The 17,315-nt window shown below is 43.4% G+C and overlaps 1 protein-coding gene across 12 annotated transcripts in view; it reads right to left on the reverse strand.

Annotated features, from left to right (window-relative positions):
• SCUBE2 (signal peptide, CUB domain and EGF like domain containing 2) overlaps positions 1-17,315 on the reverse strand; it is an 84,914-nt gene that overhangs the window by 28,132 nt on the left and 39,467 nt on the right. For 5 of the 12 annotated variants that reach the window (XR_012518088.1, XM_074401070.1, XM_074401068.1 and 2 more), the window contains 3 exons: positions 15,528-15,683; positions 14,920-15,126; positions 7,284-7,451 (listed from right to left, as the gene is read on the reverse strand). The exons of 1 other annotated variant lie outside the window; for it this stretch is intronic. Coding sequence is in view for 10 of the 11 variants with exons in the window: in XM_074401070.1 (XP_074257171.1) it covers positions 7,284-7,451; positions 14,920-15,126; positions 15,528-15,683 (531 nt within the window). In the remaining variant the exon portion in view is untranslated. The remainder of the gene's footprint in view (positions 1-7,283; positions 7,452-14,919; positions 15,127-15,527; positions 15,684-17,315) is intronic. 6 more of the 12 variants (XM_039470802.2, XM_039470807.2, XM_039470806.2 and 3 more) reach the window with 3 other exon arrangements.

Consider the following 17,315-nt stretch of genomic DNA (forward strand, 5'->3'; position numbering starts at 1 on the left):
ATGGAATCGCCCGAGCCTGGGAATTTGAGTCCAGCCTTGGCAACACAGTGAGAATGAGATCCCCTTCTCTAAAAAAGAAAAAAAGAAAAAAAGAAAACAAAGGAGAGGACGATGACCAGAAACTGTGTTTTGAAAAGCTCCTTCTCTGGTGGCTGGCTGGGGTAGGTGGTGATCTCATGACTCTTACAAAATAGCACACTTCAGATTCATAATAAATTGATACAACCGGCGAGGTGCAGTGGCTCATGCCTGTAATCCCAGCACTTTAGGAGACCAAAGTGGGTGGATCAACTGAGGTCAGGAGTTTGAGAGCAGCCTGGCCAACATGGAGAAACCCCATCTCTACTAAAAAAAAAAAAAAAAAAAAAAAACAGAAAAACTAGTTGGGTGTGGTGGTGCACAACTGTAATCCAAGCTACTAGGGAGGCTGAGGCAGGAGAATCACTTGAACTCTGCAATCAAGGAGGTTGCAATGGGCTGAGATGGTGCCACTGCACTCCAGCCTGGGCAACAGAGTGAAACTCTATCAAAGAAAACAAAAAATCAATACAACAAAGTGTAAATGCTGATAAATAAGGAAATTTATAAACTTTGCTTCTGATTCTATTTTTAGTACTGTTAAACGTAGATTTGTACCTTATTTTAGGGTATGAATATAAAGCAGATGTACCAAATTTGGCTCCCTAGTATAATACTCAACCATCATCATCAGAGTCATCAAAGCAGCATTTCTAATGACTAACATTTGTTGAGTACTTATACTAGACACCATGCCAAAAGCTCTACATATAGCATCTCATTTATTCCTTAATACAGCCCTAAGGATCTACGTGCCATTGTTAGTACCATTTTACAGAAACAGAGACTTCGGGAGGTTAATAATTTGGCCAAAATCCCACAGCTAATTTGTGAAATACACTTACAGTATGGTAAGAACAAGAGCTTTTAGTTTAAAAAGGAAAAAGTTATTTAACAAAAGATCAGATTTAAGTGCAATTGAAGACTTTATCAAGGATTCTCTGGGGCTAGGAGAGTTTAACTGGAACAAACTTTCTCTATATGTAAGCTGCCAATAAACAGAAAAAAAAAACACATAATAAAGTTAGCTGTTATATCACTCCAGTGTCTGTAATGAGGGAAATGGGTTTTCATCCTATTCTACAAATGCAATTTGCATATATACCCTTAGTGTTAAACATGGCAAAGCTCTCTGTTACCAGTAATAAAAATGTCTTTTAATTATTCATTCCATAATCTTAAAAAAATCAAGCCTTTGGATCATGGTAAGCTAAAATATGCCACATTTTAAATATTATTTCTACAATTCAATGTAACCAATCAATAAAGTCTATCCTAATATCTAAATCTAATACTCTTATATGTCTTGGATTTTCTTTTACAATATTCATATATGATTCAAATACAATTATATGTATGTATGTATATATATGTATATATGTATATATGTGTATATATATGTACATATATACATATGTATATATATATGTATATATATTTTTTTGAGATGGAGTTTTGCTCTTGTTGCCCAAGCTGGAGTGCAATGATGTGATCTCAGCTCACTGCAACCTCTGCCTCCCAGGTTCAAGTGATTTTCCTGCCTCAGCCTCCCAACTAGCTGGTATTACAAGCACGCACAACCATACCCGGCTACTTTTTGTATTTTTAGTAGAACTGGGGTTTCACCATGCCAGCCAGGCTGGTCTCGAACTCCTGACCTCAGGTGATTCACACACCTCGGCCTCCCAAAGAGCTGGGATTACAGGTGTGAGCCATCGTTCCCGGCCACAATTTTATATTAAAAAAAAATTAAAAGTGAATCAAACTCTTGTTTTATTGGCAAACAATATTTTGTGATTGATGCACAAATCTGTGGCAAACAGAGTATATTTAAATGCAGACTTCTTTAAATGCAGCCCTACTGAATAATGGTTTCCATATCACTCTGCTTCCAGCCCATCTTTCATGCAAAGCTGGGCTGAATTCTGTACTAGGAATTCACATTTTACCCTGTGTCCCATTTGACTCTTCCAGTATCTGTAGCAGGCCAGTAAATCAGAGAATAATTCCTTCACAACTCTAAGGAGCCCACCTGTCATGAAGATTGGCAGAAAGTGGGTAAAACCAAGGCTGTCCAGAGCCCCTCTGCCCAGTCATTTCTATCTGAAGAAGAGCTGTTTTTATAATAGTTATCCATGAAAGGGAAAGCGCCCATATGGTGACAATGATTCTAACAGCCCCATTAATCACAGCTTAGAGTCACACACTGTGGTCTGTTCCATCAAGGATCCTCTGGCAGAAAACAGATGCCCTCAGCAGGTGGACAACACCAGTTTATCACTGAGCCAGGGACCGGGACGGGCTCCTACTGCTCTGCTGTCCCCTGCTCCTGAGAACTCTTTCAACTGCCGCAGCCTTTGCAAGGTGACCTTTAGAGAGGACTCACAATATCCCATATCTGTGCCATTTCTTAACTGCTCAAAGGCCTGAGAAACCCCTCAGACTGCCCCGTGGAAAAGAGGGCACCGGTTCCTTTTCCTCACAGTGAAAGGCCTGCTTCACATAAACAAACTCATATTGTCAGTCACAATTTCCATTTTCCTCCCAGGGAGAAAGACCTGCAGAAATAATTCATGCCAAGCACCTTCCAAATAGATTTGACTCTTCCACAAGGTAAAAATGAGCTAAACACTAATAGGCCACTCTGAAATATCATGAAGGGATGTCTGAAACAGCTCTTTGCAAATGTACTGAGAATCTGGCCTGCAGAGACCTCAGTCACGTGCTCCAGTTGCCTCTCTCTTCTCCTTCAGCAGCCAGCTTGTTTTGCTGCCCAGGACAAAGCAGTCAATTGCCCCCAGAACACTTCACTATCACAGCAAAGCTTTTGTGTGCCTTCAGTGACCATTAAAATCCCACTCTCAAATCCCACACAGCTGTTTTCTCTCCCTCTTTAAAAAAGATACGAGAAAGCTTTTCTGATGCAAAAGGGACAGACCAGCAGGATGAGGATTAATGGCGACAAAGAGGCCTCAAGGCTCGGCCTCTTTTCAGCACTGAGGCCTTTGAGTATTTCAGGCTATGGACAAACACTATGGTCTCTCTGTGGCTAAGATGATGAATCTAATAAAAGAGGTCACCCTCTAGCATTTGACTGCTTTCTTAAGAATCACGCCTTGACTTCTGAAGAAGAGCCACAAGCAGCCCACTTGGATTCCCAGGGTATCACAGGGCTGTTGCTTTGTCCCAGTTCAGAGGCCCTGGTGCCCCAGGCAGCACTGGCCTCAGGAGGCTGGTTTGAGCCCTCTTTAAATGGCTGTCCCCAGGATAACAGGGGATAGTGCCTTCTTGGGCTGACAGATTGATTTTTCATTGTCCAGGTTTTTTACCTGTGCTCAGGTTTGCTATTTAAAAACATTCCTATAGTTAGGGCAGAGAAATGAGCCCAGCTTGACACCTTCTTCCTCATTGGGTTCCCAAATGCACACTAAGTTCTTTTCATGCCTAGTTAACTGGAGCTGAGATTTCACTTCCTTTAGGGTGCCTCTTTTGCCCTTGATTTAAATATTTCTCCAAAGATTTGCCCTTCAGCCTCTTTTAACGTTTTCTACTGTCCTTGGGATTTCATCCGTTGTCCTTGTGAAGATTCACTCACTCATTCATTCAATACTTACTTACTGAACACTGATTATGTGCTGAGTACCATTTTAGGAGACACAGCAGAAAAGATGGACATGACCTGCCCTAATAGGGTTCTCAGGGCAGTAAATAAATGAGCAATTAATCTCAATTAGTGAGCAAACAAATAAATATATAATAGGATGCAAGTAGTGGTATGATGAAGAAAAGGAAAACAAGGCAAGAAGATAAAGACGGGGTAGGGATGGAGTCTGTATGTATGCTATTTTAGAAGTGTGGCCAAGAAAGGCCTTTCTGAGCAGAGACCAGAATAAAATGTGGGAAATAGGCCAGGCACTGTGGCTCACGCCTTTAATCCTAACACATTGGGAGGCTGAGGGAGGAAGACTGCTTGATCCCAGAGTTCAAGACCAGCCTGGGCAATACAGTGAGACCTTGTCTTTCCAAAATCACCTTAAAAAATTAGCTGAGTATCATAATGAGAGGATAGCTTGAACCCAGAAGGTAGAGGCTGCAGTGAGCCAAAATCATACCACTGCACTCCAGCCTGGGTGACAGAGCGAGACCCTGTCTCAAAAAAAAAAAAAAAAAAAAAAAAAAAGTAGGAAACAGCCCTGCAATGAGATTGCCTAATAGCAAGGAGGGCAGTGTAGCAGGAACACAGCATAAGGGATAGTACAGTAAGAGATGAACTTTAAAAAGCAAGCAAGGGCCAGATCATGTGGATGCTTGAAGGCAATGGCAAGGAAAATTAGACCTTTTTCAAAGTGTGTTGGAGGTTTGAAATGGTGGAATGACATAATCTGATTTTTCTTTTCTTTTTCTTTTTTTTTTTTTTTTGGAGACAGGGTTGCGCTCTGTTACCCAGGCTGGAGTGCAGTGGAGTGATCATGGCTCACTGCAGCCTTGACCTCCTGGGTTCAACTGATCCTCCCACCTCAGTCTCCTGAGTAGCTGAAACTACAGGCCTGCACCACCATGTCCAGCTAGTTTTTTAACTTTTTGCAGAGATGGGGTCTCTTAGGCTCAAGTGATCCTCTACCTCAGCATCCCAAAGTGAGCCACTGCACCCAGCCTGATTTATGTTTCTAAGAGATATCCTGGCTGCGGGTGGAGAACAGATGGAGGGCAGGCTGAGGAGAACAATTCAGAGCCTGGTACGACAGACTGAGCAAGAGATGATGCTGGTTTGAAACAAAGCCGTCATAATAATGGAGGAGGAGAAAACTGGTCGGATAAAGGAAATCACGTGAAGGCGGAGCTGACAGGATTTGCACACAGACTAGATGAGGAACATGACAGAAAGAGAGAGGTCAAGATGACTCAGGCTTTCAACTCGAGCAACTGGGTAAGAAGAGGTGCCCTTTCTGGAGATGCTGGTTTGATTTGGGAGGGAGGATGCTGGTTTGATTTGATTTGATGCTCCTCTTGGGAGAAGTTTTGCTTGGGAACATTGAGTTTGAGATGCCAGTTGGCCCTCCAAGTACACATACTAAGAAGGCATGGGTTCTACTGGTGAGCTCTGAGGCGGAATTCTATACCTCAGGGGTTGACAAGCTGATCCACCGGGTGGGAGCACATTTCTACACCTATGCCTATGAATTTTCACCTAAAATAAGACAAACGAAGCTCCCCTGGTTTAGAAGACGGTGTAAGAGCAGCCTCCCAGCCAGTCCCCATCTCTGTGAGGCACAAGACACATGTGAGGACCCTGGGTCGCCAAAAAAAGAGAATCACTGGCACCCACAACTCCAGCACAAGGCACTGACTGACTCTTGCCTCTCAATACATAGAGAACAGTTACAGCTTAGCTATGCCTGGGTAATGAGATGTCCTGACCTGTATTATCGAGTTTTAACTAAACCATCACAAAATAGAGAGCAGTTCTGATGGATTCCTGGGAAGAACACCCGACTGAGGGGTGTAACCATGACGTGAGCCCATGTGCACCACAGGATAGTGCCCGTGGGCGTGTCTTCTCCTCCCAGCACAGCAGCCACCTGTGTCCACAGCGGGGTGGAGGATTCCCATCCAAGACCCCCAGTGGGTACCTGGAACCACAGAGAGTACCACACCCTGTATACACTAGGGCCTTTCTTATGCGTGCTTATTCATGATAAAGTTTCGTTTACAAAGTAGGCACAGCAAGAGATTAACAATAATAAAACAATTATCACAGCATACTGTAATAAAAAGTTAGGTGAATATGGTCTCTCTCTCAAAGTATCTTATAGTACTATGCTCATCCTTCTTGTGATCTGTCAATCTGATAACTGAGATGACTACTATGTGACTAACAAGGGGAAGGGCACACAGCGTGGGGACGTGGAATAAAGGGATGATTCATATCCCAGGCAGGATGGTGAGGGTATACAGTGTGGGTACACGGGATGAAGAGAGGACTCATGTCCCAGGCAGGATGGTGAGGGCATATAGCGTGGGTACACAGGATGAAGAGAGGGTTCATGTCCCAGGCAGGATGGTGAGGGCATACAGTGTGGGTACACGGGATGAAGAGAGGGCTCATGTCCCAGGCAGGATGCTGAGGGTATACAGCGTGGGTACGCAGGATGAAGAGAGGGTTTGTGTCCCAGGCAGGATGGAGCAGGACAGCATGAGATTTCATCATGCCACTCTGAGCAGTGGACAATTTAAAACTTATAAATTATTTCTGGAATTTTCCATTTGATATTCTCGGACCACGGTTGACCCAGGTAACTGAAACCACAGAAAGCAAAACTGCCTATAAGGGGCCGCTGTTGTCTTAGCTCTTTGTCACACTATTTCATACGACAGAAACAGCTATGATTTATTCCCATCTGTCAAGAGTTCACCTAACGCACCAGCAATGCTCAAAAAGACTATATGGCAAATAGATTTGCAACCACTACTAATAATAATGAACCCTTCCCAGTTGTAAAGACTCTACTTAAGATGCTAGCCAGTTATTTTAAATTAGTTTATTTAATCTTTATCTCGTTCTGTCTTTTGTGATGAACATAGTATACTAGTCAATAGTGTAAATATATAGTTTATGAATAAATGAGCATCCATATATATTTTACTTGGAGAGACAGTGTATGTGCGTTCTTAAATGTTCAGCATCTCTGGGACATTGAAGCTGGAGAGGGCAGTTTCAGAATCACCAGCACGTGACAGTATTTAAAGCTGTGGCACTGGGTAAGGTCACCAAGGAGAGTGTGAAGACAGAGGAGGGTATGAAGGACTCAGCCCTAGGATAATCAGAAAATAGGGAAGGAACGGGAACCAGTATTGAAAATGAAAAGGGAGCAGCCAGTGAGGTAGGTGGAGAAGCAGAAATGTGTTGTGTCTGAAACCCACAAGAAGAAAGTGTTTCTAGGAGAGGGAGTGATCAGCAGAGAGGATGCCCCAATGGGGAGTGAGAAAGGGCAGCTGGATTCGGCACCAGAGAGGCCAGAGGAATCTGTGGAGAGGTTAGGTAAGGAGGCAAAGAAAGTACGACTATGGCTCCTTCAAAGAGTTTCATTTTACACAGAATGGGTGGACACAGAAATGAGGCAGTAGCTACAGAGAAGCGTGAAGTCAATGGAGGGTTACTTTGGTTTTTAAGACAGGAGATAGGTTTGCGTGCTGTTGGAAATTACCTAGTAGAGAAGAATTCTGAGATGGGAGGGGTCGATGGGGACGACAGCAGGGGCAACATTCTTGAGAAGTTGAGAGAGGACAGGCTCCAGCTCGAGTGGAAGATAGAGGCATGGCCTTAGATAGGGGCATGGACGGTCCATCCATTTTAACAGGAGGCAGCTCTGATCCTGTGTGTACAGACATGGGATTAGGCAAGTTAGGCTGGACATGAAGAGAAGAAGTTGCTTCACTAGACTCCCAGGCACTCATGGACACCTCTGCCTAGAAATCTCATTGCTCATGGGGAGCACTTCTCTCCCTGACCTCTGGCTTTTCTCCTCTTTTACAGGCATCTGTATCCTCCCAGTCACCAAGGATCCAAACCACAGCTCTCCCTGGCTTCTCTCCCCACTGCCCCTTCACTCAGCAGCAGCATCCTACAGCTGTGTCCCTCCTCTCTATCCCCTGTTCTTCATCTCCATGGGACGCATGTCCCTTAGATCCTCACCGTCTCTTACTTGGATTGCTGCAATACCTTCCAACATTGCCCTGGCTTTCTGACCCTCCTGGCCACCGCCCTTTCCTTTCTACCAGTGATGCGCCTCTCTGAAGTCTTTTTCGGATTCCTTCACTCCCTGGCTCAAAAACCTCCTTGCCCTGACTTCCTGCAATCCCCTCACTTTCTCTGACTCAGTATTCAGGCTTTAGCCTCCTTTTCTATGTCTTTTTCATCCTTTCTCATGCTCTCTCAAAGCCTATTTTTTTTCTTGCTTCTCCTATAAATCTCTTCTGATTATTTCTTCCCCAGTGATCACATTCATCTCATCATTCAACCAACCCCCTAACTTTTTCTCAGTGTCTCCTGCATATGAAACAGGGCAGGGTGAGATGAGGGACGTATGGGAAGCAAGTGCCAGGATCAGAGGCCACATCAGAATTCTCTGAGCTCAGTCCCCAATCCATGTCATCCCCAAATGCTGCTCATTTTTCCTCTTAAGTATTTCTTCAACCAACTGCTGTTTCTCTACTCCATCTAGCGTCTTCGTGTTCTCAGTATCTCATAGGCTGTGATGGCATGCACCTGTAGTCCCAGCTACTTGGGAGACTGAGTCAGGATAATTGCTTGAACTCAGGAGGCAGACGTTGCAGTGAGCCATGATTGCACCACTGCACTCCAGCCTGGACAATAGAGCGAGACTCACTCCAAAAAAAAAAAAAAAAAAAAAAAAAAAATCTCTCATAGGCAACACATTCAAAAGCCCCCAGATTGGTCTTTCTGCCTCTAATTATTCTCCCTCCAGTATAGTCAGAGAGATTCTTCTGGAATACACATATAACCTGGACACTTCCCAAGTAAATCCTCCAGTGGCAACGTGCTACCTAGAGATAGAGTTGAGGCTCCTTAGCAGCATATCCAAGGTCTCCATGAGTTGGCCATGCCCTTCCATTAGCCTAGTTGCCCGCCACATCCTACCTGGCACTCCAGGTTCAGTGACATTGACATGTCAATAATGGCCTGTGCACACCTTGCTCTTCCTCGTTTCCCAAGGCTGTTCCTCGGGCTGAGTACTCCTCGCCACTGAGCCATTATCTGTGCATCCTTCAAAACTCAGCATAGGCTTTCTCTCTTTGGGGAAGGCATCTCTGACCCTTCCCTGGAGGGTTAAGTGTGACTTAATGTTGGTGTCTTATTTACCTAGGCTTCCTCAGCATTCCCCACAGAGCTGGTACAAGGAGGGCTCTGCATATGAGTACAGCTTGAGTAAGATGGTCCCAGGGCACAGGCTGTATTCAGGAGAGGTGAGGGCACTCAAATTGAGAATTAAGAATATAGACTTGTGGTCAGGTGCAGTGGCTCACACCTATAATCCCAGTACTTTTGGAGGCCAAGGTGGGTGGATCACTTGAGGTCAGGAGTTCAAGATCAGCCCAGCCCCTTGTATTTTGTACTAAAAATACAAAAATTAGCCACACATGATGGCAGATGCCTGTAATTCCAGCTACTTGGAAGGCTGAGGCAGGAGAATCACTTGAACCTGGAAGGCAGAGGTTGGAGTGAGCTGGGATGGCGCCACTGCACTCCAGCCTGGATGACAACAGCAAGAGTCTGTCTCCAAAAAAAAAAAAAAAGAACATAGACTCAAGTCAGATCTGTATTTGAATCCTGCCCCTGCCACACTTACTTGCTGGGTGACGTTGTGGAAAATGCTTATCGTCCTTTGTCTCAGTTCCTTTATGTGTAAAAAGGGATGAGTTAATACAGACTTGGGATGAGGATTAGATGAGATGATACAGGTGACGTGCTCAGCACAGGGCTAAACACAGTGTAAGTGTTCTATACATGTCAATATTTTACTAAATTAAAAGAATTTCCTGTTCAGTCTATGTGATAAATATTGGTCTAACACTGGTCTATATTCCTAATACAGATTATATATTTTCCTCAGTTTAAACAAAAAAGGAAATCTCTGCCTGATCATTTCCAAATAATTTATCAATTTTGAAAGAATTCAGAATAGAATATCTGAGCCAGGTGCAGAGACTTACATCTATAATCCCAGCTACTCGGAGGCTGAGGTGGGAGGATTAATTGAACCCAGGAGTTCAAGACCAGCCTGAGTAACATAGCAAAACCCCATCTCTAAAAAATAGAATAATAATACTTTTTAAAAAGGAAGAAAATGCCCAGCTCCTTCCTGCCCTAGGCCCTTTGCATTTACTGATCCTCACTGATGAGGGGGCTCCCCCACAACCCCCGGGCACCACCATGAGCGTGTCGCATGCCAGTTGCCTCCCCTGACTCGGGCCTTAGTGCTTGACCACTTGCTCCTAGCCACTTGCTCCGAGAGCCTTCCCTGGCCACCATATGGAGAGTAACCCTCCCTCCAATCCTCTCTGTTTTATTCTCTCCATAAATTATCGCTTTACTTTTAAATTTCTGTTTCCCTCTGTTACAATGTGAACTTTGTAACAGACCAGGCCCTTTGAGTATTATGTTCTTATTGCTTCATCCCAATCACAGAGTGGACAGAATGGTACTCGATTAGTACCAGTTGAATTAATTTTTCTCAGTTGCTGAAGAGGAACAGCAGTAAGCTGTTATAAACGGAATTAAATGTTCCTAATGTCTCAAGAACCCAGGCACGAAAATACTTCCCAGTTTGCCAGTTGTCTGGATTGTTTCTTCCAAAATCTCAGCAAGTTTTAAAAACAACCAAATACAGTGTGTACACACGTGCACACACACATGCACACACACACTATTCAATGTATTTCTTAAATAATTCATCTTTTAGCTGGTATTATGAAAATACAATAGCTAGATGTCCATGTCTTAGTTAATTTTCTTTAGACATGAAGAACTTTATGAAGTACAATAGAGCTTAAGAAATTTGTTCCTTGGAGAATATAATCTTTTTTTTTTTTTGCCATCTTGCTAAAATTGATCACAGATGGTACAAAGGTCACTTGCAGAGCAGGCTGTCCCCAAAGTCCCCAAATAGCAAATTAATGAGACTTTACAAAATAACAATACAAAAGAAAATCCACAATTGGTCAGAAGTGATTATTTTTTTCTGGTGTAAATTGGGATTTTAAAATTTATTTTCTTAATGATATTCAAAGGATAAACAGTTCAGTGCAAAAATAGGCAAAGAATATGGATGTTCTCAGAAGTAGGAATGCAAATGACCACAGGCATAAGACAGTATGCTTAGTTTTATTAAGAAAGCCAAGTTAAAATGACTATTTTTTTTGCTTATCAGATTTGCAAAAATTAAAGAATCAATGATAAATAATCTATGTTAGCAAAGATGTGGGGCAATAAACACTCCAGTTCACTGTTGGAAGCAATATGCATTGGTATGATTTTTTGGGAAAGTAATTTGGTAGTATCTATTGTTTAAATATGCATGTTCTAAGTCAGCCATTGTACTTGTACAAGTCTATCCTTCAGAAATATTGGCCATGAGTAAAAAGAATGATATTCACTGAGCACTATTTGCAATAGAAAAATTAGCAATAACTTCTGTGTTCACCACTAGGGGTAGGGCTAATAAATACTGGTGTCTTCAAACAAATACAGACCAGGAAGCTATAAAAGAAATGAAGTCGCTCCTCTATCATGTTAGAGAGATACCCTTGATCTACACTATAGTTAAAAATAGCACATAGCACTATTCAAATTGTATTGATATTTGTTTTTTATTTTGTTAAGACAGGTTCTTGGTCTGCCACCCAGGCTGCAGTGCAGTGACACAAACATAGCTCACTGCAGCCTCGAACTCCTGGGCTCAAACGATCCTCCCACCTTAGACTCCCAAGTAGCTGGGACTACAGGTGCTACCAACCAACATAGTGAGACCCTGTCTCTACAAAAAAATACATTTTTGTATTTTTGCCCAAAATAGTATTGAACTCACTATATTGCCCAAACTAGTGCTGAACTCCTGGCCTGAAGGGATTCTCCCACCTTGGCTTCCCAAAGTGCTGGGATTACGGATGTGAGACACTGCATCCAGCTTATTTTTTTTAAATGTGCTTATTCATACATAAACCTACAGTCTATTTTCAACACAATACCCAAAGTTATCTTTTGAAACCACGTCAGTTACTCTTCTGCTCAAAGCCCTCCACTGGCTTTCTTTCTCATCAGATTCCAGGCCAGCGTCCTCCTTGGTTTCGAGTTCCCTCTGCTGCTGCTCTGCCTTTGCTCTCCCTCCCTTCCTCTCTCAGCTCTCATTCTTCTGGCCTTCCTTCCGGTACCTCGGGGTTTTCCTATTTGTTGTTCCCTGTGCCTAAAACTCTCTTCCCCCAGATATCTCCATAGCTTGCTTCCTTCTGTCCTTTGCGTCTCTGCCCAAATGACACTTTGCAATGAGGCCTTCCCTGACCACAGTCCACACTTTGGGGGAGTATGCTCCTCACCCCTCACTCCTCACCTTGCCCTGGCACTTTCCTATCCACTTCCCTGGAGGCCTGCTCTCCATATCCCTATTGCCCTCTGCTACATGATAGTAATATCTTTCCTTGTTTATTGGTTAGTTTTCCACCTTCTTCCTCCAAGCTTCCTCAGCAAACCGTGTGAGGGCTGAGATGTTTGCTTGTTTCTTCATTGCTAGATTCCTGGTATCTAGAATAGTACCTGGCACATAAGGTGCTCAATAAGTGTTTACGGAATGAATATATAAAATTTCCTTTTTACATGTGCATAGAAACAGTTGTGGAAAAACAGCACAGCAAACTAACAGTGATTACTGCTGGGGAATGGGATTAGGGAGCTGTGGAGAGAACTTTCATCTTTGCTATATACATTTCTGTGCCATTTGAAATATGCACTGCTTTTGTAATTGAAAATTAAATTTAAAATATTTAAAAAGATAAACATAAATCCTTATGTTAATGGTTTATGTTTATCTTTTTAACCTTACAGGAGAGATGGAAGTGACTCCATTTTTTGGACCTCTTTTCTGCAGATACTGAAAATAATTTCTAAAAAGAATTATCCTAGGCTTGTCTCCACCATCTGTACCATCCAGAGCTCAGAAAACATCAGGAAGCCTGGTTGTTATGAAGTCCTAACATCATCAAATAGACCAGGAATAGAACACACACACACACACACACAGTTTTCCCCTGCCACTTGCTGCCTGCCGGATAAAAATCCTTTCTAATTAACACACCTGACGCTTTTTTATACCCACTTCCTCCCTCAGCAGCAAGAAGGAGTGTCACGGGTAACTCCTTGAGCTATTTTCTCTACATGGTAAAATCTTCAACATTGCTGTCAGGCCTGGACCAGATTTGATCGCATGAGGGCTACAAAATTCATCCAGTGTTAAAGGGAGCTCTTGAGACAAGACACATCGCCTCCCCTAGAAACAAATCAAACCTAATTTAGCATGATAAGCATCTCAGGGACACATTCCCACACTGCAACAGCTACCCAAGCCCTCTACTGAGTGTCTTTCGTAGGCTGTCGTGGTCATGCAGCCTCTGTTAAGTAACTCCTGCTCCTTATCCTTGAGCCTTTACTCCCCAGGAACGTACCCATGGTAGTATTAATGATACCTTCACTGGGAGCCAGTCCATGGGGCCCTTGACACTAGGTTTTCCTGACTTCTTAACTGGCCACAAAGACTCCCTGGCCAGTCTGCGAGGCCTCACCCTAACAGGATAGCAGATGGGGGAGGGGTGCAGTGGAACCCTGAGAGGCCAGGATGGCCTTGACAGTTTCTGCAACTCATCCTGGAAAGTAGGGCAGCAACAGCCAACTCTCACCACTATTTTAGTATGGGAACTGGAACTCAGAATTTTAAATGAGAACAGATCAACCAGCTGGGCTGTTTTTACTTTTTTTCTCCCTTTGCTTCTTTTTAAGAGAGAATCAGCTGGAATTAAAGTCAAGACTATCTGGAAACCAGCTCCCTGTAGACAGTTACACTTGATTTTCACTAAGTTGGCAAAGCAACAAATTTGAGCTGTGGGCCTAAGGCTGACAATTCTCTGGAACAAGTGCCCCTGGATTCAGCTTTGCTTATTTAGAAACACAAATTTCAACTCCTTAGCTAAGCTTCATTGCTTGGGCCTCATGATTCTACTGATACTTTGGAAAAGGACATCAGTTTATCCTGGATTAAGTCTAATTGCTGAAATTCACTCTGCTTGGGACCAGAGCACAGGTTTTGAAATCAAACCATCAATGTGATCTTGAGCAAGAGAACTTAGCCCTCTGAGCTTCAGCTGTTAAATGGAAGGAATAATACCTACCTGGGAAGGTTACTGTTAGGATTAAATGAGATAATGCAGACATGAGGCTTAGTGTTACACTTGTGACAGATAAGAACTTAATAAATCATTATCATTACTACTATAAAGTGACACCCCAATTTTCCCCATCTAAGACTTTTCAGGTAAAGTCTCCCATAATTACCCAGAAGAGTCTCTTGTGACAAATAAATCTCTAAACTGACCATCCTAGAATCTTGCATCCTGGATCCTCTTGCTAGCTTTATCGGAGAGAGAGTTGATACTCCTCAAGCGCCAGGTCTCAAATTTAATTCTGAAACACATACCACCAACACAACCCATACAATGAACTGACACCATTAGGAGCCCTGGGCTGAGGCTCTGGGGTCTCATAGGGCAGCCAAGCAGCCCTCTAGCTTTGCCTCTGCACAAATCTATGGACAGGAGTTTGTTCATTACCATCATTGGTCAAGCCAGAGGGAGGCCGTAAGAGGAGCTGTGATGACAGTGTGGTGAAGGCTCCAGGGTGCCTTACCCCTGCAGTCCTGCCCCAGCTGGGGAAGAACACCACACCTCAGACCTGCAAAGAGCAACATCCCCTCTTCTCATCAACTTTGCCACTTCTCTCCTGTTCCTCAAGCCAGCAAACATTTTAGTGCCCACCACAAGCCAGATATTACAGGCACTGAGGACACAGAGGTGAACAAAATCAGTCTCGCCCCAGGGAGCTCTGGGCCTAGCAGGGATAACAGACACAAACACCACAGTTACTGAAAGAGAAGGGCTGACCAGAGTGTCCTCTAAAGTGAGCACTGAGAAGGGAGGATGGGCCAGACTTGCTTTTGGGTACCTTGAGTATTTATGGAGCCCAAGGCTGTGCTGTTAGCAAGAATGTCCCAGGCCACTCACCACATTGATTTTCTACGTGACCCTGGCCCACTCCACAGGACTCTGCCTGGCGTTCAGATGTTCTGGGAGGCTTTTTAGCCACGTCGACATTCATGCCTGAGAGCTGGAGGTGAAACTGCTCCCTGTGGGCGGCCTTTCTGAGTGTGCGAATGGCCTTCCGGAGCCGCTTCTCGGTTCGCTTTACGATGCAGCTCAGGTCACAAGAAGCTACAGAAACAAGAGGGACAGCAGTGCAGGAGGAGGTCAGGCTGCAGCGTGCAATAACGGCCAGATTAACTGCAGGCCCTTCCAACACCCCGAGCTCCCTGGGGACCGAATGGGGAGAAACCTGGAGGGGGTTACCTAGCAGGCTGGGCAGCATTCGATTCGAACAGAAATTTGTGGATCAAAATGATAGCTTTGGGTTTTTATGAAGCAGAGAAAATCATCACGCTCCAAACCAATTCAATTTAGTTTCAGGGTTAAAACAAAAACAAACAAACAAAAAAAAAAACAGGAGATACTTCAGTGTTTGCATTATTTTTTTCCCCAAGAATGGTAAGTAAAAGGCAAAGAAATAAGGAGCAAGCTGTGAGAAGCCTGGCAATATAGACTGTTTTCAAACCAACCTGTCACCTCCTTTTGGTTAATTTCAAGCTCAAACTCAACAGTGATAAACATTTCCTTAGGGGTGCTTGGTCGGCCAGGGGCTCGTGGGACTTGCTTGCCAGAGCTGCATGTAAGGTTTACGTAGCGGAAGCTCTCTTTTACTGAGCTGTGCTTCTCTGTATGAAGAAACAAAATTATCGGAAGCCAAATCCTGGCAAAGCACTCAGCTGAACATTTGCTAGAGCTCAGTAAACATTTCATTAAAACAACTCTCAAGGGACTAAGTGATTATCTCCAGATGCCAAGACACTGCAGGCCCTCAGCCTGGAGCACAATGACATTTTAAGTTTGAAGAGCTAGCATTGCCTCCTACATAACTTTACAATTTAGCTCTTGAAAATTCTTTTCATGAATAAATGGTAGGTGTTTCCGACTGACCAGCAACATTTGTGGAAGACAAGAACCAGGGGTCGTCTTACATTCCTTGCTGATGGTTTGGTAATGTGCGCTTATATTCTCACATTTAGTTTGTGTAAAGCTGGACAGTGATGTGCCGAGCAGGGACTGAGGTTCGGAATAAGGAATGAGCACCAGAGTGGAAAGGAAACCAAGTCCTGCTTTCAGGCAAACTGACCTTGGAGTCATTCTAACCCGAAGGGAAAGCTGGAACACCCATCAGCAGTGATGTCTCATTTTTAAACCAGGAGCAATAAATGACACAAAGCATCACAGAAGCAAACAATATCATGAAGGCATCTAGGAGAGTGGAAGTGTTGCATAAGATGGGCTTTGCACATCCCTGTTCCTGACTTGGCTGTCTCCCCTCTCACCATGGTTTCCAGTGAATCTGCTAAGCCTCACCAAAGAGCAGGTCCACATAGCATCCACTCCATGAATTTGTCTCTATTTCAAAATCTTTACTGAAATGAAGTATTACCTGTAACAGATTCTTCTTTAACATTACCAGGACATTCAAGCAACAGATCAACAGGGACCACAGGGAGGCAAATTTATTTCTTCTTCACATTTTCCCCCTAAAGATGTATCTTACCTTAGCAAAAGGGTAACTTCAAATCTTAAACTGAACAGATTCTCATTTTAAATCTTTTTCCTTTTTGATGTTTCCATACGTATTTTTTTAAACATTTCATTTTGAAATACGTAGATGTATAGAAAGGTTGCTAAGATAGTATAGAGTTCCCACATAACCTTCACTTAGTCCCCCCTGTTAACATCATACATTTATTAAAACTAAGACATTAACACTAGTACAATCCCATTAAATAAACTACAGGCCAAGTCTATTTTTACCATTTTTATTTATTTTATTTCATTTTATTGAAATAGGGTTCTGCTCTTTGCCCAGGCTGGAATGCAGTGGTGTCAACACAGCTCACTGCAAGCTCAACCTCCTGGGCTCAAGTGACCCTCCCGCCTTCGCCTGCTGAGTAGCTGGGACTACAGGCACGAGCCATTAGGCCCAGCTAATTTTTTTGTAGTTTTTGTAGAGATGGGGTTTTGCCATGTTGCCCAGGCTGGTCCCAAAGTCCTGAGCTCAAGCAATCTGCCTGCCTTGGCCTCTCGGTATGAGGCACCACGACTGGTTCAAATCTATTTTTAAACAATGCCCCCTCCCTCCACCCCTGAGATTTAAAAGTATAAATGCTCACTATGGTAAATTTGGAAAATGCAGAAAAAAAAATTGAATTTACCCATCATCCTCCCACCCAGATGTAACCACAACTAATGATATGGTGAGTCTTCTTTTTGTTTCTTCTACCACACTTTTTCTTACACAATTTGGATTG

The sequence above is a fragment of the Saimiri boliviensis genome, chromosome 6 (genome assembly GCF_048565385.1).
Source record: "Saimiri boliviensis isolate mSaiBol1 chromosome 6, mSaiBol1.pri, whole genome shotgun sequence".
NCBI classification, from domain to species: domain Eukaryota; kingdom Metazoa; phylum Chordata; class Mammalia; order Primates; family Cebidae; genus Saimiri; species Saimiri boliviensis.